The sequence below is a fragment of the Musca autumnalis genome, unplaced genomic scaffold (genome assembly GCF_047663935.1).
Source record: "Musca autumnalis isolate F117 unplaced genomic scaffold, ASM4766393v1 scaffold_3, whole genome shotgun sequence".
Lineage (NCBI taxonomy): Eukaryota > Metazoa > Arthropoda > Insecta > Diptera > Muscidae > Musca > Musca autumnalis.
Window position 1 is genome coordinate 237,480,916 of NW_027411866.1, and position 26,947 is coordinate 237,507,862.

At 38.0% G+C, this 26,947-nt stretch overlaps 1 protein-coding gene across 6 annotated transcripts in view; it reads left to right on the forward strand.

The window, feature by feature from the left end:
- The window catches only part of Evi5 (ecotropic viral integration site 5), a 176,786-nt gene that overhangs the window by 149,397 nt on the left and 442 nt on the right, over positions 1-26,947 (forward strand). For 2 of the 6 annotated variants that reach the window (XM_073977305.1, XM_073977306.1), the window contains exons 2-11: positions 5,480-5,976; positions 6,038-6,170; positions 8,979-9,405; positions 9,480-9,674; positions 9,740-10,020; positions 10,091-10,205; positions 10,721-10,738; positions 13,305-13,963; positions 14,039-14,156; positions 17,925-18,023. In XM_073977305.1, the coding sequence (XP_073833406.1) occupies positions 5,700-5,976; positions 6,038-6,170; positions 8,979-9,405; positions 9,480-9,674; positions 9,740-10,020; positions 10,091-10,205; positions 10,721-10,738; positions 13,305-13,963; positions 14,039-14,156; positions 17,925-18,023 (2,322 nt within the window). In that variant the 5' untranslated portion in view covers positions 5,480-5,699. Of the gene's footprint in view, positions 1-5,479; positions 5,977-6,037; positions 6,171-8,978; positions 9,406-9,479; positions 9,675-9,739; positions 10,021-10,090; positions 10,206-10,720; positions 10,739-13,304; positions 13,964-14,038; positions 14,157-17,924; positions 18,024-19,608; positions 19,749-26,947 lie in introns of all 6 variants that reach the window. The other 4 variants (XM_073977307.1, XM_073977308.1, XR_012411777.1 and 1 more) reach the window with 3 other exon arrangements.

Sequence of the window (26,947 nt, forward strand, 5' to 3'; positions counted from 1 at the left end):
ATTTTTCAAGCCTCCAAAGAGGCCATTTTTTAAACAATTTTTCAAGCCACCTAAGAGCCCATGAAACGTGGATTTTTTAAACAATTTTTCAAGCCACCTAAGAGCCCATGAAACGTGGATTTTTTAAACAATTTTTCAAGCCACCTAAGAGCCCATGAAACGTGGATTTTTTAAACAATTTTTCAAGCCACCTAAGTGCCCATGAAACTTGGATTTTTTAAACAATTTTTGAAGCCTCCTAAGTGCCCATGATTGGATTTTTTAAACAATTTTTCAAGCCACCTAAATGCCCATGAAACGTGGATTTTTTAAACAATTTTTCAAGCCACCTAAGTGCCCATGAAACGTGGATTTTTTAAACAATTTTTCAAGCCACCTAAGTGCCCATGAAACGTGGATTTTTTAAACAATTTTTCAAGCCACCTAAGTGCCCATGAAACGTGGATTTTTTAAACAATTTTTCAAGCCACATAAGTGCCCATGAAAAGTGGATTTTTTAAACAATTTTTCAAGCCACCTAAGTGCCCATAAAACGTGGATTTTTTAAACAATTTTTCAAGCCACCTAAGTGCCCATGAAACGTGGATTTTTTAAACAATTTTTCAAGCCACCTAAGTGCCCATGAAACGTGGATTTTTTAAACAATTTTTCAAGCCACCTAAGAACACAAGAAACGTGGATTTTTTAAACAATTTTTCAAGCCACCTAAGAACACAAGAAACGTGGATTTTTTAAACAATTTTCAAGCCACCTAAGAACACAAGAAACGTGGATTTTTTAAACAATTTTTCAAGCCACCTAAGAACAAAGAAACATGGATTTTTTAAACAATTTTTCAAGACACCTAAGAACACAAGAAACGTGGATTTTTTAAACAATTTTTCAAGCCACCTAAGAACACAAGAAACGTGGATTTTTTAAACAATTTTTCAAGCCACCTAAGAACACAAGAAACGTGGATATTTTAAACAATTTTTCAAGCCACCTAAGAACACAAGAAACGTGGATTTTTTAAACAATTTTTCAAGCCACCTAAGAACACAAGAAACGTGGATTTTTTAAACAATTTTTCAAGCCACCTAAGAACACAAGAAACGTGGATTTTTTAAACAATTTTTCAAGCCACCTAAGAATACAAGAAACGTGGATTTTTTAAACAATTTTTCAAGCCACCTAAGAACACAAGAAACGTGGATTTTTTAAACAATTTTTCAAGCCACCTAAGAATACAAGAAACGTGGATTTTTTAAACAATTTTTCAAGCCACCTAAGAACACAAGAAACGTGGATTTTTTAAACAATTTTTCAAGCCACCTAAGAACACAAGAAACGTGGATTTTTTAAACAACTTTTCAAGCCACCTAAGAACACAAGAAACGTGGATTTTTAAACAATTTTTCAAGCCACCTAAGTGCCCATAAAACGTGGATTTTTTAAATAATTTTTCAAGCCACCTAAGTGCCCATAAAACGTGGATTTTTTAAATAATTTTTCAAGCCACATATGAACACAAGAAACGTGGAGTTTTTAAACAATTTTTCAAGCCACCTAAGAACACAAGAAACGTGGATTTTTTAAACAATTTTTCAAGCCACCTAAGAACACAAGAAACGTGGATTTTTTAAACAATTTTTCAAGCCACCTAAGAACACAAGAAACGTGGATTTTTTAAACAATTTTTCAAGCCACCTAAGAACACAAGAAACGTGGATTTTTTAAACAATTTTTCAAGCCACCTAAGTGCCCATGAAACGTGGATTTTTTAAACAATTTTTCAAGCCACCTAAGTGCCCATGAAACGTGAATTTTTTAAACAATTTTTCAAGCCACCTAAGTGCCCATGAAACGTGGATTTTTTAAACAATTTTTCAAGCCACCTAAGTGCCCATGAAACGTGGATTTTTTAAACAATTTTTCAAGCCACCTAAGTGCCCATGAAACGTGGATTTTTTAAACAATTTTTCAAGCCACCTAAGTGCCCATGAAACGTGGATTTTTTAAACAATTTTTCAAGCCACCTAAGTGCCCATGAAACGTGGATTTTTTAAACAATTTTTCAAGCCACCTAAGTGCCCATGAAACGTGGATTTTTTAAACAATTTTTCAAGCCACCTAAGTGCCCATGAAACGTGGATTTTTTAAACAATTTTTCAAGCCACCTAAGTGCCCATGAAACGTGGATTTTTTAAACAATTTTTCAAGCCACCTAAGTGCCCATGAAACGTGGATTTTTTAAACAATTTTTCAAGCCACCTAAGTGCCCATGAAACGTGGATTTTTTAAACAATTTTTCAAGCCACCTAAGTGCCCATGAAACGTGGATTTTTTAAACAATTTTTCAAGCCACCTAAGTGCCCATGAAACGTGGATTTTTTAAACAATTTTTCAAGCCACCTAAGTGCCCATGAAACGTGAATTTTTTAAACAATTTTTCAAGCCACCTAAGTGCCCATGAAACGTGGATTTTTTAAACAATTTTTCAAGCCACCTAAGTGCCCATGAAACGTGGATTTTTTAAACAATTTTTCAAGCCACCTAAGTGCCCATGAAACGTGGATTTTTTAAACAATTTTTCAAGCCACCTAAGTGCCCATGAAACGTGGATTTTTTAAACAATTTTTCAAGCCACCTAAGTGCCCATGAAACGTGGATTTTTTAAACAATTTTTCAAGCCACCTAAGAACACAAGAAACGTGGATTTTTTAAACAATTTTTCAAGCCACCTAAGTGCCCATGAAACGTGGATTTTTTAAACAATTTTTCAAGCCACCTAAGTGCCCATGAAACGTGGATTTTTTAAACAATTTTTCAAGCCACCTAAGTGCCCATGAAACGTGGATTTTTTAAACAATTTTTCAAGCCACCTAAGTGCCCATGAAACGTGGATTTTTTAAACAATTTTTCAAGCCACCTAAGTGCCCATGAAACGTGGATTTTTTAAACAATTTTTCAAGCCACCTAAGTGCCCATGAAACGTGGATTTTTTAAACAATTTTTCAAGCCACCTAAGTGCCCATGAAACGTGGATTTTTTAAATAATTTTTCAAGCCACCTAAGTGCCCATGAAACGTGGATTTTTTAAACAATTTTTCAAGGCACCTAAGTGCCCATGAAACTTGGATTTTTTAAACAATTTTTCAAGCCACCTAAGTGACCATGAAACGTGGATTTTTTAAACAATTTTTCAAGCCACCTAAGTGCCCATGAAACGTGGATTTTTTAAATAATTTTTCAAGCCACCTAAGTGCCCATGAAACGTGGATTTTTTAAATAATTTTTCAAGCCACCTAAGAACACAAGAAACGTGGATTTTTTAAACAATTTTTCAAGCCACCTAAGTGCCCATGAAACGTGGATTTTTTAAATAATTTTTCAAGCCACCTAAGAACACAAGAAACGTGGATTTTTTAAACAATTTTTCAAGCCACCTAAGTGCCCATGAAACGTGGATTTTTTAAACAATTTTTCAAGCCACCTAAGTGCCCATGAAACGTGGATTTTTTAAACAATTTTTCAAGCCACCTAAGTGCCCATGAAACGTGGTTTTTTTAAACAATTTTTTAAGCCTCCTTAGAGCCCATGAAACGTGGATTTTTTAAACAATTTTTTAAGCCTCCTTAGAGCCCATGAAACGTGGATTTTTAAACAATTTTTGAAGCCTCCTTAGAGCCCATGAAACGTGGATTTTTTAAACAATTTTTTAAGCCTCCTTAGAACCCATGAAACGTGGATTTTTTAAACAATTTTTGAAGCCTCCTTAGAGACCACGAAACGTGGATTTTTTAAACAATTTTTTAAGCCTCCTTAGAGCCCATGAAACGTGGATTTTTTAAACAATTTTTGAAGCCTCCTAAGACCCCATGAAACGTGGATTTTTTAAACAATTTTTGAAGCCTCCTAAGACCCCATGAAACGTGGATTTTTTAAACAATTTTTGAAGCCTCCTAAGACCCCACGAAACGTGGATTTTTTAAACAATTTTTGAAGCCTCCTAAGACCCCATGAAACGTGGATTTTTTAAACAATTTTTGAAGCCTCCTAAGACCCCACGAAACGTGGATTTTTTAAACAATTTTTGAAGCCTCCTAAGACCCCACGAAACGTGGATTTTTTAAACAATTTTTGAAGCCTCCTAAGACCCCACGAAACCTGGATTTTTTAAACAATTTTTGAAGCCTCCTAAGACCCCACGAAACCTGGATTTTTTAAACAATTTTTGAAGCCTCCTAAGACCCCACGAAACGTGGATTTTTTAAACAATTTTTGAAGCCTCCTAAGACCCCACGAAACGTGGATTTTTTAAACAATTTTTGAAGCCTCCTAAGACCCCACGAAACCTGGATTTTTTAAACAATTTTTGAAGCCTCCTTAGAGCCCATGAAAACCAAACCAAAACCATTACCCGTATCCAATTTCGATATATTGGTTGTCTGTTCTGTTCATTCCTTTCCCTTGTACCTTGTAAAAATAGAATCATTAATTGCCACGCACTAGGTATGTGTGTGCGTGTCTGACCTACATTCCAATTTACGTATCCTGCACGAAATATGTCAAGGATTTACCACAACATGGGTAATTCTGTTATGTGTAGAACCGCTAATTGCTTGTATCGGTTCTAATTACCCAGCGGTTGATGGATTGATTTGATTTTTATTAAAAAGCCAACTATTCAATACCTGGCGGCTAATTGGACATTGGATTTCCTTCATGGTTGTTTGCTGGGGGTGGCTATGAATTATTTTTTTTGGATCTTAACACAAATTTTGTTGGCCAAGGTTACGGACAGTGTGCAGCATGGTTGGGAGATAGATGGAATGTGTTTCCATTTGTTTGTTTATTTGTGATAAAAATATGATGCCAAATAAACACTTACCCCACTTACTCCCTCCCCCCGGATTACATTATGTTTTTGTTTATTGTTTTTTTGGTTTTTGGTGGGCTTTTGTTTATAACCAATTTATTGCTTTCATTGTTTTCCCACCAACTTTTTTCATTGGGTGGAAATGAAAGGTATAACAACAACAAATACTCACACAAAACAACAAACATGATGATCATGCTTATCATTGTCATCATCATCATCATCACTATCCAAAACTCATTCATTTGTTTGGTTTTTGGGCCACAGGGCTTTTTATGCGATTTTGTGTTTATACGATGACGACTGCCTCAATGGCTGACAGACCAACTCTTTAGTTATTTGTTATTGTATTCTTAGCTGCTGGTTGCTTGGTTTACTGAATCGTTCGTTGGCTTTGTGCCTTCCATTCAGTATTGGCAACCATTTGGTGGAGGAGACATAACACTTGCCATTCAAACGGGGTCATTAACGAACTTTTTTGTTTATCAAACAAAAATGGTATATAATTATGGTTTGTTTACTCGATCGGATTTTAATAATCGGAAATAGAGAACGAATTGAAATATCATACTTCTTTTTCCATTTTTTAATACTTTTTCTCTTCCTCTTTCTTTTCAGATTCCACAACAAATCCATAAAACCCTTATGTCATACCGATCATGTTAAAATCACATTAATATTCCAAAATTAAAAATTTGGAAACACACAACAACAAAAAGGTTCCTTAGGAGTAATCCAAATTACTCCGACTTAAAGACAAACGAACTGCTTGCTCTCTGTTTGCATTGAAATTCCAATTCCAACATTGCAATAAGTACAAAAAATATAATATTTGGAAATGACCCTAACAACAGCTTCAGCCACAACTGCCGCCACAAATCAACCCACCTCACTACCACTTACGGATTCCAGTACGAAAAAAATGGACATTAAATGTCCTGTCGCTTCTATCGTAGCAGCTGAGGAAAATTTACCCACCTCTGAAATGGATCTCTTAGCGAAATTGGAAGCTGCCAATAAATTAATTGAAAGTGATGCCAAATCCTTGAATTCTTTACATTCAACACATAGTCGCAAAAATTCCGACACCAGTCAAATTAGTATTACCAGTCAGAGTAAGTTTTGCAAATATTTCAAATGAAACTAAAATATTAAATTAAATTTTTCTTTTTTCAGATGGCAACTCAGTGGCCGAGGAAGATATTTGGACCACCTGGGCAACCATTTTAAATGATTGGGATGGTGCATTGAAACGTAAAAATCCATGTGTTCGTGAATTGGTGCGACGTGGAATACCGCATCATTTTAGGTGAGCATAAAACCAGAAATTCCATGAACATAGAAGGACCAAAAAGGAATCCTCACAAAAGAGAAGAGGGAGTCTTTATAGACGAGCTGAGGCTTGTCTTTATAGACGAGCTAAATCGCGTCTTTATAGAGGATCCAAATCGCATCTCTATAGACGATTCAAAGCGCGTCTTTATAGGCGAGCTTAAGGTCGTCTTTATAGGCGACCTAAAGGTCGTCTTTATAGGCGACCTAAAGGTCGTCTTTATAGGCGACCTAAAGGTCGTCTTTATAGGCGACCTAAAGGTCGTCTTTATAGGCGACCTAAAGGTCGTCTTTATAGGCGACCTAAAGGTCGTCTTTATAGGCGACCTAAAGGTCGTCTTTATAGGCGACCTAAAGGTCGTCCTTATAGACGAGCTTAAGGTCGTCTTTATAGGCGACCTAAAGGTCGTCTTTATAGGCGAGCTTAAGGTCGTCTTTATAGGCGAGCTTAAGGTCGTCTTTATAGGCGAGAGCTTAAGGTCGTCTTTATAGGCGAGCTTAAGGTCGTCTTTATAGGCGAGCTTAAGGTCGTCTTTATAGGCGAGCTTAAGGTCGTCTTTATAGGCGAGCTTAAGGTCGTCTTTATAGGCGAGCTTAAGGTCGTCTTTATCGGCGAGCTTAAGGTCGTCTTTATAGGCGAGCTTAAGGTCGTCTTTATAGGCGAGCTTAAGGTCGTCTTTATAGGCGAGCTTAAGGTCGTCTTTATAGGCGAGCTTAAGGTCGTCTTTATAGGCGAGCTTAAGGTCGTCTTTATAGGCGAGCTTAAGGTCGTCTTTATAGGCGAGCTTAAGGTCGTCTTTATAGGCGAGCTTAAGGTCGTCTTTATAGGCGAGCTTAAGGTCGTCTTTATAGGCGAGCTTAAGGTCGTCTTTATAGGCGAGCTTAAGGTCGTCTTTATAGGCGAGCTTAAGGTCGTCTTTATAGGCGAGCTTAAGGTCGTCTTTATAGGCGAGCTTAAGGTCGTCTTTATAGGCGAGCTTAAGGTCGTCTTTATAGGCGAGCTTAAGGTCGTCTTTATAGGCGAGCTTAAGGTCGTCTTTATAGGTGAGCTTAAGGTCGTCTTTATAGACGAGCCGAAGGTCGTCTTTATAGACGAGCCAAAGGTCGTCTTTATAGACGAGCCAAAGGTCGTATTTATAGAAGAGCCGAAGGTCGTCTTTATAGACGAGCCGAAGGTCGTCTTTATAGACGAGCCGAAGGTCGTTTTTATAGACGAGCCGAAGGTCGTCTTTATAGACGAGCCGAAGGTCGTCTTTATAGGCGAGCTTAGGGTCGTCTTTATAGGCGAGCTTAGGGTCGTCTTTATAGACGAGCCGAAGGTCGTCTTTATAGACGAGCCGAAGGTCGTCTTTATAGGCGAGCCGAAGGTCGTCTTTATAGACGAGCCGAAGGTCGTCTTTATAGGCGAGCCGAAGGTCGTCTTTTTAGACGAGCCGATGGTCGTCTTTATGGACAAGCCGAGGGTCGTCTTTATGGACGAGCCCCGAAGGTCGTCTTTATGGACGAGCCGAAGGTCGTCTTTTTGGACGAGCCAAAGGTCGTCTTTATGGACGAGCCGAAGGTCGTCTTTATGGACGAACCGAAGGTCGTCTTTATAGACGAGTCGAAGGTCGTCTTTACAAATGAGCGGAAGGTCGTCTTTACAGATGAGCGGAAGGTCGTCTTTACAGATGAGCGGAAGGTCGTCTTTACAGATGAGTCGAAGGTCGTCTTTACAGATGAGCGGAAGGTCGTCTTTACAGATGAGTCGAAGGTCGTCTTTACAGACGACTCCCTTCTGGTCGTCTATAACAACACTTTCTGTTTATCTATAAAGACACCTTTTGGTCGTCTATAAAGACTCCCTCGTGGTCTTCTATAAAGACTCCCTCGTAGTCTTCCATAAAGACTCACTTCTGTTTGTCTATAAAAACACCATTTTGTTTGTCTATAAAGATTCCTTTCTGGCAGTCTATAAAGACTCCCTTCTGGTCGTCTACGAAGGCTTCCTTTGGATAGTGTACAAAGACTCCCTTCTGGTAGTCTATAAAGACTCACTTTTGGTAGTCTATAAAGACCCCCTTCTGTTTGTCTATAAAGACACCTTTTGGTCGTCTATAAAAACTCCCTTCTGGTCTTCTATAAAGACTCCCTTCTGTTTGTCTATAAAGAAACCATTTTGTTTGTCTATAAAGCAGGGTCGCCCAAGAATTTCCATCAATGTATTAGTATGTGTTTATGTATGGGTGAAGAAAACAACAACCACATGATGATATTTATCGTGTGTTTTATTCAAGTACACTGTAAGCGAGAGAGTGAAGCAAATGCAAAAACAACTCAGTGGGCGCCCTCACTATACTTCTTTGCAAAGAAGCTCGTCTCTGCTATAAAGACTCACTTCTGGCAGTCTATAAAGGCTCCCTTCTGGTCGTCTACGAAGACTTCCTTTTGATAGTGTACAAAGACACCCTTCTGGTTGTCTATAAAGACTTCCTTCTGGTCGTCTATAAATACTCCCTTCTGGCCGTCTATGAAGACAATCTTCTGGACGTCTATAAAGATTCCCTTCTGGTCATCTATAAAGACTCCCTTCTGGTCTACGTTTTGGTAGTTTATATAGATTCCATTCTGATAGTCTATAAAGACTCCCATCTAGACGCCTATAAAGATTCCCTTCTATTCGTCTGGTTGTCTATAAAGACTCTTTTTCTTGACCAAAGGTAGTCTTTATAGGTCATCTGACAAAACTTCTTTGTGATCCCCCAGAATACAATTCCCTCCTTTTTCTTCTTCTTCTACCTTTCAGAGCCATTGTTTGGCAACAGTTGTGCGGTGCCAGCGATGCAGATAAGAAACAATATGCCGAATACATAAAGGCTACCTCGGCTTGTGAAAAAGTGATACGACGTGATATTGCTCGTACATATCCTGAAGTTGATTTCTTTAAAGAAAAAGATGGCCCTGGACAAGAGGCTCTCTTTAATGTTATTAAAGCGTATTCCTTGCATGATCGTGAGGTTGGATATTGTCAAGGTTCCGGCTTTATTGTTGGCCTGCTGCTAATGCATATGCCCGAAGAGGAGGCATTTGCTGTTTTGGTACAAATTATGCAGCAACATCGTATGCGTGATATGTTTAAACCATCAATGTCGGAACTGGGACTGTGCATGTATCAATTGGAGAATTTGGTACAGGAACAAATACCCGAAATGCATATACACTTCCAACAACAGGTTAGAAAATTAGGATTTACTCTCGCAATGGGGTTTGTAATTTGGTTGTTCTTTTCCCTTGTTGTCTTTTTTAGGGATTCCAAACTACAATGTATGCTTCCAGTTGGTTCCTTACCCTTTATACCACATCATTGAGTTTAAACATTAGCAGTCTTATAATGGATGTTTTCCTCAGTGAAGGCATGGAATTTATTTTTAAAGTTGCCTTGGCCTTACTGCTGTTTGGCAAGGACACAGTTTTGTCATTGGATATGGAGGCTATGTTGAAGGTGGGTTTAATATTAAGGGATTTTAGAGGTTTTCCATGCCATAATTTATGTTTTTCTATTTCCAGTATTTCCAAAAAGAACTTCCCAAAAAAGTTGAGGCCGACCAAGATGCCTTCTTCCAGCTGGCCTATTCCATAAAAATCAATACCAAACGCATGAAGAAAATGGAAAAGGAATATCAAGATGTAAAGAAAAAGGAACAGGAAGAAATGGTTGAACTACGGCGTTTGAGAAGAGAAAATCGTTTGTTGAAACAACGCAACGATCTATTAGAGGCTGAATCAGCTGAATTGGCTGATCGTTTGGTAAGAGGCCAGGTGTCAAGAGCCGAAGAGGAGGAAACAAGGTACGATGTGAAATCTAAAACATTTCTTAAAGGGTCAACTAATGCATTTATTTATTTGTATGTCACACAGCTTTGCTATACAAACAGAATTAATGCAGTTGCGTCGCTCTTATTTGGAAATATCTCATCAATTGGAAAATGCCAACGAAGAAGTACGTGGTTTAAGTTTACGTTTGCAGGAGAATGTAAGTGTCATCTTTTTATTTTATTCCGTTTTTTTTTTTCTTATAAAAATTCTTCAATCATAATTTTGTGCTCACTCCCCCAACCTCCACGCCCCTTTTTAATCATTCATTCATCCTCATAATGCTGTATCTAATCACCAAATGAAACATTACTTCCAATTGTCTGGATATGGCTAAACAATCTATAATTGAAAACAAATACCGGCGGAGGCGGTTATTATGAATGGAGAAAATTTGTAATAGAATCAATCCCTTAATGGAAATGCCCCATTAAATAACCGTCTTCGTTGGTATTTTTCACCCCTCTCTCTGTGTATTTGTTTTAATACATTTCCTTATTTGTATTCCTTCTTCTTTTTTTATTTGTAACTCAAAAAACATACTCTGGTTGTGGTTTACATATTTTATCTGTATATGTTATTTACAACAACAAACACTTTATAACAAATACATACACAATATCAACATCACACGATATTCCAATCAAACAAAAAACTATACTTCAATTCAAGCAGAATGATCCTTTAGGAAGCGTAAGTAAAAAAAAACTTTGAAGGAACCACTCCTTCCTTTACATGTCGTTTTTGTTGTACTAATTTATTTTTAAGTGTAAAATTAACAATAATCTTCTAAATGTTATAAACTTAAGAGGCTTTTATTTTCGGAGTGAGATTTGGCAATGATCAGGAGAGGAGGAAGTCTTCATAGACGAGAAGAAAGGAGTCTTTATAGAGGAGCAGAAAGGAGACTTTATAGACAGCAAAAGGGATATTTTATAGACGAGCGGAAGGGAGACGAGTAGAAGGACGAATTTATAGACCAGCAGAAGGGAGACTGTATAGACGAGCAGAATGGAGACTTTATAGACGAGCAGAAAGGAGACTTTATAGACGAGCAGAAGGGAGACTGTATAGACGAGCAGAAGGGAGACTTTATAGACGAGTAGAAAAAAGACTTTATAGACGAGTAGAAAAAAGACATTTTAGACTAGCAGAAGCGAGACTTTATAGACGAGTAGAAGAAAGACTTTTTAGACTAGCAGAAGAAAGGCTTTACAGACAAGCAGAAGGGAGACTTTATAGACCAGCAGAAGGGAGTCTTTATAGACGAGCAGAAGGTTGACTTTATAGACGAATAGAAGGAAACCTTTATAGACGAGCAGAAGGGAGACGAGTAGAAGGACGACTTTATAGACCAGCTGAAGGGAGACTGTATAGACGAGCAGAAGGGAGACTTTATAGACGAGTAGAAAAAAGACTTTTTAGACTAGCAGAAGCGAGGCTTTATAGACGAGCAGAAGGGAGACTTTATAGACCAGCAGAAGGGAGTCTTTATAGACGAGCAGAAGGTAGACCTTATAGACGAACAGAAGGGAACCTCTATAGACGAGCAGAAGGGAGACGAGTGGAAGGACGACTTTATAGACCAGCAGAAGGGAGACTGTATAGACGAGCAGAATGGAGACTTTATAGACGAGCAGAAAGGAGACTTTATAGACGAGCAGAAGCGAGGTTTTATAGACGAGCAGAAGGGAGACTTTATAGACGAGTAGAAGAAAGACTTTTTAGACTAGCAGAAGAAAGGCTTTACAGACAAGCAGAAGGGAGACTTTATAGACCAGCAGAAGGGAGTCTTTATAGACGAGCAGAAGGTTGACTTTATAGACGAATAGAAGTGAACCTTTATAGACGAGCAGAAGGGAGACGAGTAGAAGGACGACTTTATAGACGAGCAGAAGGGAGACTGTATAGACGAGCAGAAGGGAGACTTTATAGACGAGTAGAAAAAAGACTTTTAGACTAGCAGAAGCGAGGCTTTATAGACGAGCAGAAGGGAGACTTTATAGACCAGCAGAAGGGAGTCTTTATAGACGAGCAGAAGGTAGACCTTATAGACGAACAGAAGGGAACCTCTATAGACGAGCAGAAGGGAGACGAGTGGAAGGACGACTTTATAGACCAGCAGAAGGGAGACTGTATAGACGAACAGAAAGGAGACTTTATAGACGAGCAGAAGGGAGACTGTATAGACGAGCAGAAGGGAGTCTTTATAGACGAGTAGAAAAAAGACTTTTAGACTAGCAGAAGTGAGGCTTTATAGACGAGCAAAAGGGAGACTTTATAGACTAGCAGAAGGGAGTCTTTATAGACGAGCAGAAGGGAGACGAGTGGAAGGACGACTTTATAGACCAGCAGAAGGACGACTTTATAGACCAGCAGAAGGGAGACTTTATAGACGAGCAGAAGGGTGACTGTATAGACGAGCAGAAGGGAGTCTTTATAGACGAGTAGAAAAAAGACTATTTAGACTAGCAGAAGCGAGGCTTTATAGACGAGCAGAAGGGAGTCTTTATAGACGAGCAGAAGGAAGACTTTATAGACGAGCAGAAGGGAGACTGTATAGACGAGCAGAATGGAGACTTTATAGACGAGCAGAAAGGAGACTTTATAGACGAGCAGAAGGGAAACTTTATAGACCAGCAAAAGGGAGTTAATAGACGAGCAGAAGGTAGACTTTATAGATGAACAGAAGGGAACCTCTATAGACGAGCAGAAGGGAGACGAGTGGAAGGACGACCAGCAGAAGGGAGTCTTTATAGACGAGTAGAAGGGAGACTTTATAGACGAGCATAAGGGAGACTTTATAGACGAGCAAAAGGGAGACTTTATAGACGAGCAGAAGGGAGACTTTATAGACGAGCGAAAGGGAGACTTTATAGACTAGCAGAAGGGAGTCTTTATAGATGAGCAGAAGGGAATTGTTATATACGATCAGATGGGAGACTTTGTAGACGACCGGAAGGGAGTCTTTATTGACGAATAGAAGGAAGGTGTCTTTACTTTATTTTTGTAAAACAACCAATTTTGTATAACAAACACATTATTTTATTTTGTATTTAACATTTGTTTGTCCATTACCGTTTGAATGCTTTAATCATGACAACACTACTCATGCTTTAATTAACAAAATATATGTATGTTTGTGCTTGATATAAAATAAAATAACATACCGCGTCCCCCTACTTGTAGCATGTTTTGTGTTTATGATTCCCAAGAAGAAGCGTTTTTTTCTAATCTTGTCTTAATCTACCACACCTAGAACAATTCCCGTCAATCATCTCTCGATGAACTTTGCATGAAAGAAGAGGCACTCAAGCAACGTGATGAAATGGTCTCATGTCTCCTCGAGGAATTAGTTAAGGTGCGACAAAGTCTAGCCGAATCTGAAGATCAAATTCGCAATTTAAAAACCAAAGTAGAAGAGCTGGAGGAGGATAAAAAGACTTTACGTGAAACAACGCCCGATAACTCGGTAGCCCATTTACAAGATGAACTAATAGCCAGTAAACTGCGAGAAGCAGAAGCCAGTCTCTCCCTGAAAGATCTCAAACAACGTGTACAAGAACTTAGCAATCAATGGCAACGGCAATTGCAAGAAAATCGTAACGATCACAATTCCCACCCCGTCGATTCAACTCCAAAGAAATTGCTTACCAATCTATTCGATTCTTCCAAATCCAATGAACATACACAAAAACTAGAAGAAGAATTAATGACAACCCGGATACGTGAAATGGAAACTCTTACCGAACTAAAAGAGTTACGTCTCAAAGTAATGGAGTTGGAAACCCAGGTACAAGTCTCAACAAATCAACTGCGCCGTCAAGATGAGGAGAACAAAAAATTGAAAGAAGAACTCGATGCAGCTCTTATGCGTGAAAAGGAAATGGCCAATAAGGCTAGGGAACAACAGCATAGGTAAGAAAACATGGCCTTCTTACTTTTTTGTATTGGATAATAAATTTTTGTTTCTGTTTTATTTTTCCTCTTTAGATACTCTGATTTGGAATCTCGCATGAAGGATGAATTAATGAATGTCAAAATTAAATTCACTGAACAGTCACAAACAGTGGCCGAATTGAAACAGGAAATTTCTCGATTGGAAACAAAGGTGAGTTTGGGATTGCAATGGGATTGCCGAGGGAGTTTTTGTAGACGAGTCTTTATAGACGACTAGAATGGAGTCTTTACAGACGAACTGAAGGGAGTCTTTTAGACGACCTGAATGGAGTCTTTATAGACGAGAAGAAGGGAGGCTTTATGGACGAGCTGAAGGGAGTCTTTATAGACGAGCTGAACGGAGTCTTTATAGACCACCAGAAGGGAATCTTTATAGACCACCAGAAGGGAATCTTTATAGACGAGCTGAACGGAGTCTTTATAGACCACCAGAAGGGAATCTTTATAGACCACCAGAAGGTTTAGACGAGTAGAAGGGAGACTTTGCAAACCTTTAGAAGGTAGTCTTTATAGACCCCCAGAAGACTTTATAGACGAGCTGAAGCGGATTTTTCTGGACGAGCTGAAGGGAGTATTTTTAGACGAGCTGAAGGGAGTTTTTAAAGACCAGCTGAAGGGAGTTTTTAAAGACCAGCTGAAGCTGGTGGACGAGCTGAAGGGAGTCTTTATAGACGAGCTGAAGGGAGTCTTTATAGACGAGCTGAAGGGAGTCTTTATAGACGAGCTGAAGGGAGTCTTTATAGACGTGCTGAAGGGAGTCTTTATAGACGAGCTGAAGGGAGTCTTTATAGACGAGCTGAACGGAGTCTTTATAGACCACCAGAAGGGAATCTTTATAGACCACCAGAAGGGAATCTTTATAGACGAGCTGAACGGAGTCTTTATAGACCACCAGAAGGGAATCTTTATAGACCACCAGAAGGTTTAGACGAGTAGAAGGGAGACTTTGCAAACCTTTAGAAGGTAGTCTTTATAGACCCCCAGAAGACTTTATAGACGAGCTGAAGCGGATTTTTCTGGACGAGCTGAAGGGAGTATTTTTAGACGAGCTGAAGGGAGTTTTTAAAGACCAGCTGAAGGGAGTTTTTAAAGACCAGCTGAAGCTGGTGGACGAGCTGAAGGGAGTCTTTATAGACGAGCTGAAGGGAGTCTTTATAGACGAGCTGAAGGGAGTCTTTATAGACGAGCTGAAGGGAGTCTTTATAGACGTGCTGAAGGGAGTCTTTATAGACGAGCTGAAGGGAGTCTTTATAGACGAGCTGAACGGAGTCTTTATAGACCACCAGAAGGGAATCTTTATAGACGAGCTGAACGGAGTCTTTATAGACCACCAGAAGGGAGTCTTTATAGACCACCAGAAGGAAGTCTTTATAGACGAGATGAAGATTTTTTTTCTGGACGAGCTGAAGGGAGTCTTTATAGACGAGCTGAAGGGAGTCTTTATAGACGAGCTGAAGAGAGTCTTTATAGACGAGCTGAAGGGAGTCTTTATAGACGAGCTGAAGGGAGTCTTTATAGACGAGCTGAAGGGAGTCTTTATAGACGAGCTGGATGTCGTCTTTATAGACGAGCTGAAGGGAGGGTTTATAGACGAGCTGAAGGGAGTCTTTATAAACGAGCTGAAGGGAGTCTTTATAAACCACCAGAAGGATGTCTTTAGAAGTGAGCCTTTATAGACGAGCTGAAGGGAGTCTTTATAGACCACTAGAAGGGAGTCTTTATAGACGTGCTGAAGGAAGTCTTAATAGACGAGCTGAAGGGAGTCTTTATAGACGAGCTGAAGGGAGTCTTTATAGACGAACTGAAGGGAGTCTTTATAGACGAGCTGAAGGGAGTCTTTATAGACGAGCTGAAGGGAGTCTTTACAGACGAGCTGAAGTGGGTCTTTATAGACGAGGTGAAGGGAGTCTTTATAGACGAGCTGAAGTGGGTCTTTATAGACGAGGTGAAGGGAGTCTTTATAGACGAGCTGAAGTGGGTGACGAGCTGAAGGGAGTCTTTATAGACGAGCTGAAGTGAGTCTTTATAGACGAGCTGAAGTGAGTCTTTATAGACGAGCTGAAGTGAGTCTTTATAGACGAGCTGAAGTGAGTCTTTATAGACGAGCTGAAGTGAGTCTTTATAGACGAGCTGAAGTGAGTCTTCATAGACGAGCTTAAGGGAGTCTTTATAGACGAGCAGAAAGAAGACTTTATAGACGATCACAAGGGAATCGTTATAGACGACCGGAAGGGAGTCTTTATTGTCGAACAGAAGGAAATGTTTATAGACAAGCAGAAGGGAGAGTTTATAAACGACCAGGAAGGTGTCTTTATAGACGATTTTGTCTGGCCGCTATAGGAAGGGAGTCTTTATAGACTACCAGAAGGTAGTACTTTTTGACGAGCTGAAGGGAGTTTTTATAGACCAGCTGAAGCTGAAGGAAGTCTTTATAAACAAGCCGAAGCTGTAGATTGAGTCTACACGAGCTGAAGAGAATATTTGTAGACGAAGTGAAGGGAGTTTTTATAGAGAGCAGAAGTGACGACCAGAAGTCCTTATAGTCGACTGGATGGGAGTCTTTATAGAGGGCCAGAAGAGAGTCTTTATAGACGAGCTGATGGGAGTCTTTATAGACGAGCTGAAGGGAGTACTTTTTGACGAGCTGAAGAAAATATTAATAGACGAACTGAAGGGAGTATTTATATAGACCAGCTGAAGGAAGTCTTTATAGACAAGCCGAAGCTGTATATTGATTCTTTATACACGAGCTGAAGAGAATCTTTATAGACTAGCTGAAGGGAGTCTTAATCGACGAAGAGAAGGGCGTTTTTATAGAAGAGCAGAAGTGAGTCTTTACAGACGATCAGAAGGGAGTACATATAGACGAGTAGAAGGGGGTCTTTATAGCCAATCAGAAACGAGTCCTTATTTTCGACTGGATGAGAGTCTTTATAGAGAGCCAGGAGGGAGTCTTTATAGACGTACAGGTGTACAGTCTGTATAGTCGAGATTGTCTATTACGCATCCTAATATTTAGGCAATAAACACTATAACTTCCGGGACGATACCCGACTTGACAGTTCCGTAATCACTTTAGTATCATCTCTTCTTTTGAAAGGGGGTCTCGTTCCAGAAAACTTTATGGATTTCCTCCTGGCTAAGTCCAAGTGCCTTACTCCCTTCATGCTATTGCCTCAATTCGTAATTGATAAGGCTCAGTGTTGTTTTTTTTTATAAGTTAATTTGGGTTGTTGGCTGCTTAAGAGACACCGCCAGTATACATAAAAGCTTATATTCGAGAAAACATAAATTTCAAAAAATTGTTTTGGATAAAGCTTAAATGATTTTTAGGTTACTATTCGACAACGCACGTGTTAAGCGTTGGCCGAACACAGCGCCATTTTGCAAACTTAGTTCTAAAGCCCGAAGGCGTAGTCTCTAGATAAAATTTCAGGTTAGTTTAATTGATATATCAGGAACTCACTTGAAGAATCGAAGAGCACGGATTCCACGGCGGTGGTCCTCCCACAAACACATGCATGGAATTCAGGTTAGCTTAATTGATATACCAGGAAACTTATTTGAAGAATCGAAGAGCACGGACTCCACGGAGGTCCTCCCACAAACACACGGCTTCGAGAAAACACCAGCTGTCACAAGTTCTTTTTTGGATAAAGCTTAATAATTTTTGGGTTACTTCTCGATAACGCACATGCCAAGCGTTGGCTTAACACAGCGCCATTTTGTAAACTTAATTTTAAAGCCCATAGGCGTAGTCTCCACGTGGGAATTTATGTCTTCACGCTGAGCCAACCGAAGTTGAACTCCGTATAATCATTTTAACCTATAGATTATTTGTTCGTTTCTAGTTAATATTAATTCCTTCCATTTTAGTCAATATTAATTTAATTAATTCATTGTTGTTTTTTTTTTTCAGAATTCCGAAATGTTGGCAGAAGGTGAACTACGTTCCAATTTAGATGATTCCGATAAAGTACGTGATCTGCAGGACAGAATCGCCGACTTGAAAGCAGAGGTAAGTTTAAAATGTTTCAATTCGGAAAAAAACGGATTGTATTGTTTTGTCCCCAAAGATGAACGAACGCACCTCCTTCATCCAAATACGTTTTTGAGTTTGTTTAGTTTTGTTTTTTAATATATCCTTCCATAAACAACAACAAGTTCAACATCTCCCCAACCCATTGTCTTCCACATGTTGTATGATTTTATTGAAACTCTATTCTATTTTGTATATAATACAACTAAAACAACAATTTTCACTAAAACTCTCACCACAACAACAATACAAACTAAAACAAAAATTGGTTTTGGGTTACATTTTTGATACTACCTCTCACTATACTATTATTACTATAACTACTGATGATATGTGTTTACTACACAAGCCCACAAGCCATCCATACATTTTTCACCTTCCTGCGCAAAATATCACCAAACGATCACCCACCATTAACTGTTAATTTCATTCATTATGATAAACATTATACAACAAACTTAAACTTTGTTTATAAGGAATTGGAAGTAAAGTTGATGTCAACATCCAAAATATTGTTACACTGAACAACACAAAAAATAATTACAGATAAAGTCGGACAGATTATGAAAATGGACCGAAAAATAGAAGACACGTGTATCGGCGTTTTGAAAGTTTACGTCGAGAAGTACCCCAAAATCGTCGGAGAAGTTCCCCCTATTTGTACATGTTTGGAAATATTCGAGCTAGGATTCCTTGGAATCTTGCGTTTTAGGCATATAGTGTCTTTGGCAATATTACTGCCAACAAGGAGTTTTTTAGTTATAAAATTTAACCTTCAAGCAGGCCATTAAAGGGGTCTTCTTGGTCCCTTTTGCCAGAAACGTTTTAAATCTCCTTCAAAATGAGATCCGATCTCATTTTAAAGAAGATTTAAAACGTTTTTAGAAAAAATGGACCAAGAAGACCCCTTTAATGACTCGCTCGAGGGTTAAATTTTGTAACTAAAAGACTCCTCGCATTGTTGGCAGTAATATTGTCAAAGACACTATATGCCTAAAACGCAAGGATTCCAAGGAATCCTAACTCGAATATTTTCAAAAATGTACAAATAGGGGAAGCTTCCCCGACGCATTTCGAGTACTTCCCGACGTAAACTTTCAAAACGCCGATACACGTGTCTCATTTTTTTCGGTCCTCTTTCATAATCTGAGCAGGGTTTCATGAAATTTTAATAAAGTTCAATTTTGTTGTACAGTTTTATAGACCAATTCGTTATAAATTATTTTTATTGTATTTGTAATTTTTTTGTTAAAAATCATGCTTTCAAAAGCTTCATTTCACTTCATACAACAAACAACAACAAAACCGTAATATAATAAATCACCCCAAAACTCTATCCTTGATTAAAATTTGCCATAATCTATTTTAAAATTATTATTTGAAAAATACTTTTAGTTATTTTTATTTCTTTTAATCTTACACTGCCAACAATTCGTATATGTACACCACCATATCATAAAAAAACCACACCACAATTTTCTTGTGAAATTATTATCTTTGAGTTACTGTATTGTTTTTAATATAATTTATCGCTATATATTCTTTTTTCTGTGTGTGTTTATAGTATACTACGCCCATAACAAGTCCCGATACTGAACCTTGGAAGTGGATAAGTTAAACATACTTATAACCGAAATTATATGAAAAAAAACAACAACAATTCGAATACATACGCACTTAAACCCGAACAAAAATCCAGATCAGGTCATTATAACATGCAATATATTTATTTTTGTTTTTCAAAATTTCTCAGCAACAACAACAATCTTTCATATGTTTCCTTAATCGTAATATTGTCGGAATGCATTTCATGTTTGATACGAAATCTCGTTTTTTTATTTGGTTTATTTTCGAAACTTTCGTTTTCATATTATCTTCCTTCGTTTTAAGTTTTGCATGATTGTTGTTTTAAACATATTACTGTTTTTGTAATAGACAAGTAAAGGGATTTTTATTAACGTTAGTCCCTACCTAATTAGTGAGTTTTATCGGTTAACATTTTTTTTTAAATTTGGAATTTATATATATTTTTTTCGTTCATATTACACTTCATGTAAGACAAGTGTAAATTTTGAGAAACCCCATTTCCATTTTATTTTAATGTAGATTCTTTCATGTTGTTCTTCATTCTCACATTGAACACATTAAAGGACATTTTGAATTATTTTATTTTAGAAAAAATCTCTAAAATGATCAAAAAAAATCATAAAAGATTATAGCCCAACAAGTCAAAATTGATATTTATGATTGGCCTCCCCATTTAAAGTGTCTAAGGAAAATGGTTAAAAAATCAATGGACAAAAATTGACGACCAACAAAAAAAGTATCAGTCGACTTTGGCGACATAGATATAGGATAAAATTTGGATGTAGCTATATACGGCCTAAAATATCTAAAATCGCCCGGAGTTATATTGATATATATTGGATTGAACTGGTAAAAAATTTCATCGATTGGATTGCGGCTCTTAGAATTTTTTTCATGAAAATGCACCTTTGGCCCCATACAAATTACTATGGAAACAAATATCGCAGCATTCTGGCAGGTTTCGATATTTTTCCATGGTGTTGCACTTAAATTCGCGGACCACACTGGTAGCGCGCATAGCTTACCACAGACTTGCCTATCGCGACATATGTATGTATGTGGTCAACAAGGTCTTTTCTGCAAACCAAGTGCTGCCGGCTAGGAACGTGAGTATCTTGTTCGCACATCTGAGTTTGTCGCAGATAGCTATGGCCTGCGCGGACGACGTGAACACGCAGTCGGATGTGACCCCTAGAATCTTGGGACAATTGGTTTAGTTGATTTAGTGACCTATATTTGCACATTCTTCAGGTGGAGAAAGGTAGAAAGATCGGTCAAATAGGAGTTCAGCCTTTTAGAAATGACATCTGGGAAGGTACATGACGTCAAGATCGCATACGTTACAATTCTAATGTTTCACTATAAGGGGCTTGGACTTCATGTACACTTGGTCGGGGCGCACTATGTCGCGAGTTTATATTAACTGTGGCCAAAAATAGAAGGAGTTTTCGGAAGGAGTTTTGGTACACGTACTTATAATTGACTTACAATCTCCAGGACAAAAAAAAAAAAACTGCGATGGTCGGTCCACGTTTAGATATAGCCCCCATAGAACCGTATCTCCCTATCTTCGGTTAGTGGTTAGTCTTCGGCAGAGGTATGAAACATTCCAACAGAGAATTGTGGGTATAGGACCACGTTTTGATATAGCCCCCATAGAACAGTACCTCCAGATTTTCGGTATTTTGAAGCTCTTAGCCTCATTATTACACCGAAATTGCTGAAACTTGGTATTTAGACTTCGGTGGGGGTATAAAACTTTCATCTAGAATTTTTGTTGGTATAGGTCCACGCCTTCATATAGCTTAGCCCTTAGGACGGTGTCTCCCGATTTTCGGTATTATGAAGGTTTTAGCCTCATTATCACACCGAAATGGCGGAAAATTGGTATTTAGACTTCGTTGGGCGTATAAAACTTTCAAGTAGTAATTTGTCGGTATAGGTGCACGCCTTCATATAGCCCCCCATAGGAGGGTACCTCCCGATTTTCGGTATTTTGAAGCTTTTAGCCTCATTATTACACTGAAATTGCTGAAATTTCGTATTTAGACTTCGTGGGGGGTATAAAGCTTTGGCCTAGAAATGTTTCGGTATAGGTCCACGCCTTCATATAGCCCCCCATAGGACGGTACCTCCCCATTTTCGGTATTTTGAAGGTTGTGGCCTCAATATCCACCCGAAATTACTCAAATTGGGTGTTCAGTCTTCATATTTTTTGTGAGCTTATTGAATAAATCAAATAACTGTCTTTAAATATGAGAATTTTCCTTTAAAAACGATTATTGGTCAAAAACTGCAGTTTTTTTCGAATTTTCGAATTTTGACTTTTGCTGCTCACCATTTAAAGCTTTTGGACAATTATGTCAGGAAGCGAAAACGATAATATTGATGTAAACGGGTCCTCAAGAAGCACCTTTGGTGAAAATTTCCAACAGAACTTAAAGTGCACTTAACCAAAAATGTTGAAATTTTGTGAGAGAGGTAGACGAAGATGTGGTTTGATATAGACCATCTTAGAAGTCGGAAGACATTTTACAATGTGTAAAGTTTCCCCCAAATCAAATACTCAATTAACAATACTTTTTTTTTAATTTTGCCAGCAGAGTTTTTTTTGAGCTTTTGGTCCGTAATCTTAGGAAACAACATACTACATGATGCTAATTTTCAAAAGTCATGTATTTGACTTTGAAATTTGTAGGGTAGGTAACTGAAGGGAGTGGACCGATATTATCCATATTCGTGTCTAATCCATGTCTGAAGGAAATATTGCGATGTGAAAAGTTTGGACCAAATTGGTTATTCCTTTCCAGAGTTATAGGGATGAAGAATTATTGTGGGGGACGTACACGAAGAAGTGGTTCGATATCACCTATCCAAAGTTGGAACTGAATGAATTGTGATGGTGGTTGAACTGCACTTATCCGACATTTTGTGTGGGAAGTACCCGAAGGAGTGGGCCGATATATCTCATTATTATTATTACGGTGTGCAACCAATTCGGTTACTCCCCAAATACTTATCGTGCGCACAATTTTACTCACAAAAGTGGACTGATATGGTCGTTTCTCCTGGGTCAGGCCTTCTCCCAAAATTGTCTCCATCGGTGGATCGCTCGATTTCATCTATCAATCATGGCCTAGTTCAGAGAGTCCATTAATCATCGCTTCAGAGATCTGCAAAACCCTTCTAATGTTCGGGTAACAGAAAGGACCTTCCGAGACGTCATTACAGCCGTTTCCTATATACCTGCTTGGCGTTACTGGCAAATGAGCGTGATGAGGCCCAGTAACCCCAGAGGAAGGGAGCTGAACCAGAAATTAATAGGCTGGTCGGTAAGCGCAAGCGGTGTGATAATGAGGATAAAACCTTCAAAATACCGAAAATCGGGAGGTACTGTTCTATGGGTGCTATATCAAAACGTGGACCTATACCCACAATTCTCTGTTGGAATGTTTCATACCTCTGCCGAGGTCTAACCACCAAATGTCAGTCATTTAGGTTGGTCATTAATTCAACTAAACCAATTTTCCCAAGATTCTAAGGGTCACATTCGACTGCATGTTCACATTGTCCGCGCAGGCCACTGCTATCTGCGACAAGCTGAGATGTGCGAACAAGGTACCCACTTCCCGAGCCGGGCAGCACTTGTTGACTATATACACATGTCGCTGTATGCAAGTCTGTGGTAAGCTATGCGCGCTACCAGTGTGGTCTGCGAATTTAAGTGCAACACCATGGAACAATATTGAAACCTGCCAGAATGCTGCGATATTTGTTTCCATAGTAATTTGTATGGGGCCAAAGGTGCATTTTCATGAAAAAATTCTAAGAGCCGCATTTATGGTCCAATCGATGAAATCAACTTATCCGAAATTTTGTGTGAAAGGTACCCGAAGGTGTGGACAAATATAGTGCAAATTCGAACCTGATGTATATCCCTTCAAGAGTTATCGTGCGCACAATTTTTCCGAACATTTTTAAACTTTTGTGGTGGAGGTACCTGAAGGAGTGGACCGATATGGCTTATCTTTGAACTTAAACTAAGTTTGGACACAACACTACAAAGGCCAAATTTTGGACCAAATCGGCAAGTCCGTTCGAGAGTTATCTTGCGCTCCAACCACTACACACGGTGTCATAGGGGTTTTTGCACCTTTCAGGCTTTTTTCTCAGGAAGTGTAGACTTGCCCCAGATGGAACTTGTACCGACATAGGGACAGTGAATACACGTTGTTACAAAAAAAATCAAAGCAATTCGAGAGCAGATCCTAAACTAAACTTTTCCGAAAGGAAAAGTTACCCGAAGGAGTGGACCGATTGAGTCCATATTGGAACCTCATCTAAGTCTGGTAGAAATTTTACGATTTGCAAAGTATGGACCAAATCGGTAACTCCCTCCAAGAGTTATCGTGCCCACAAATTTTCCGTACATTTTCGAACTTTTGTGGGGGAGGTACCGGAAGGAGTGGACCGATATGGCTTATCTTCGAACTTAAACTAAGTTTGGACAAAACATTACGAAGGCCAAATTTTGGGCCAAATCGGCTGATCCGTTCGACGGTTATCTTGCGCTCCAACCACTACACACGGTGTCATAGGTTTTTTTGCACCTTTCAGGCTATTTTCTCAGGAAGTATAGACTTGCCCCAGATGAAACTTGTACCTTCGTATAGGGGGCAGTGAATACAAGTTGTTACAACAAAAATCAAAGCGATTCGAGAGCAGATCCTAAACTAAATTTTTCCGAAAGGAAAAGTTACCAGAAGGAGTGGACCGATTGAGTTCATATGCTAACTTGATACATGACTGGATGAAATAATACGATGTGCAAAGTCAGTACCAATCAGAAACTCCTTGCGAGAATTATCTTGCGAATTTACCATTTTTGTTTTGTGGCTTATATCTCAACAAGTATGGACTTGCGCAAGAAAAAAATTGTACTGTCGAAAAGAAAGCCCCAAGGACAACCTACTGAAAAAAATTCAACACGATCCGAGACGTGCTCTTAAAATTCACTTTATCCGAATTTTGTGTTGGAGGTACCCGAAGGTGTGGCCGATATAGTCCATATATATCTGGAAGGAATAACACAATGTGCAAAGATTGGATCATATAAATTGCTCTCTTCAAGAGTTATCGTTCACACCATTTTACAGAAAAATTTTGAACTTTTGTGGGGGAGGTACCTGATAAATAAAACCCATCTTCGTACTTAAACTAAGTTTGGACAAAATATTACGAAAGGCAAATTTTGGACGGATCAAAAAAAGTCTACGGTGAAAATCGAGCCCCCGGATTTTAACTTGAAGTTTTTTTTCAATGATTTTTTGAAATTTTGGCATATAACAACCAAATCACTGAGATTTTCAATCCAACACAAAGACAAGAATTGTAGCCAAGACAATAATTAAGAACTCTCTAGTACATCGCAAAAGCAATGGAACCTCGAGAAGGTGCACATTTTTCGGAAAATCGAGCCCCCGGATTTTGACTTGAAGTTTTTTTCAAGGATTTTTGGATATTTTGGCATATAACAACCAAACAACTGAGATTTTCGACCTTGTTGATATTTTTAGGGGTTGTTTAGGTTTTCACGATTTTGCTTAGAAACCGCAAGTCCTATCAAAATAAGACTGAAGAAAATGTTGTAGCTATGAAAATTCTCTACAAGATTGACCTTTACGGTATTTTCGTAGGTTTTACCATTTTTAAGATATTGAAGTTCAAATTGGGACAATGCACTGACTGTATCGCCCCCTTATAAAACAATGTCATGAAGGGTGCGCCTTAACTAACTTTTAATGACAACCGCTCACACAGGGGACGTTTCTGTGAATTCTGAAACAGCAATGTTCATAGATGAGAAAAATTAAAAAACAAGAAAAAAACGCTTTTTAGGTGTTTTTTAGGTTTTCACGATTTTGCTTCGAATCCGCAAGTCCAATCGAAATGGAGCTAAAGAAAATGTTGTAGCGTCTACAGGATTGACGTTTATGATTTGTTCTCAGAGTGTACCATTTTTGAGATAAAGAAGCTTAGTTTACATTTTTAGTTTTTTTGTTAGGGTTTCGCGATTTTGCTTGAAAATCTTATAGATGTGAAAATTCTCTACAAGACTGGCTTATGTAATTTTTCCTAGGTTGTACCATTTTTTTAGATATATAAGTTTAAGTTGGGAAATTTCAGTCATAACATTGTTTTATAAGGAGACGATACAGAATTGAATTTGAATTGTCCCAATTTAAACTTCTATATCTGAAAAGTTGTAAAACCTACGAAAATATTATTAAGGTCAATCTTGTAAAGAATTATGATAGTTACAACATTTTCTTTATTCCCATTTTGATAGGAAATTGCAAAATTGCAAAAACTTAAATAACCCCTAAAAATGTCAACTGGAATCGAGATTTATTTAAAAAGCGCTCCGGCGATTTTTTTTTTGTTTTTTTGATTTTTCTCATCTATGAACATTGTAGTTTCAGAATCCGCAAAAACTTCCCAGGTGTAGGGACCTTCCATTTAAATTTGATTCAAGAGCACCGTGACAAGTTACATTTGACCCAAAATCGTTTCTGGTTATCAGATATTTTCCGGGTCTAACAGAATGATACTTCTTGTTGAATATTATGTACATTATTTTAAATATCTAGGACCCTTCTGTCAATGTCACGATCGGACTATCTAAAATCTGTACCAAATTTTTTTCCCCATCACATGAATCCTTAAAAATCTCATCTAACTGATGTTTATATTGAAATTATTTCAGAAGTTTTTTTTAAATAATTCCCCATCACATGAATCCTTAAAAATCTCATCTAACTGATGTTTATATTGAAATTATTTCAGAAGTTTTTTTTTTTTAAAATAATTACCTTATCCATTTTCATTTAATTGTCATGCCATTTATTCGTATAGTTTGTTGTACATATTTATTTTTTGTTTTTGTAATAGAAAAAGTAGTTTATGTTGTAAATATTTTGTTGTGTAAATATTGGATATTTAATGTGTTTTTAAAATATATCTTTACATATATCAATAAATAAAACAAACACTTGTCATAAGCACCTCAATTCTAACTAATCCCCTTCAAATAAAATAATACTAACTTATAATAACCATTAACAAAAAAATTTTGCACTCCATTAACACCAGAAAGAAAAAAAACAACAACAACATTAAAATAGCAATAAAATACTAACACTAAACTTTGCATTCTTTACGTGAGATAAATGGTTTCATTTCTTTTTCTTACAAAAAAAAAAATATTTGGCGAAAGGGGTTATAAGAAGAATAATTTTCTTTATTTTAGTGAAATT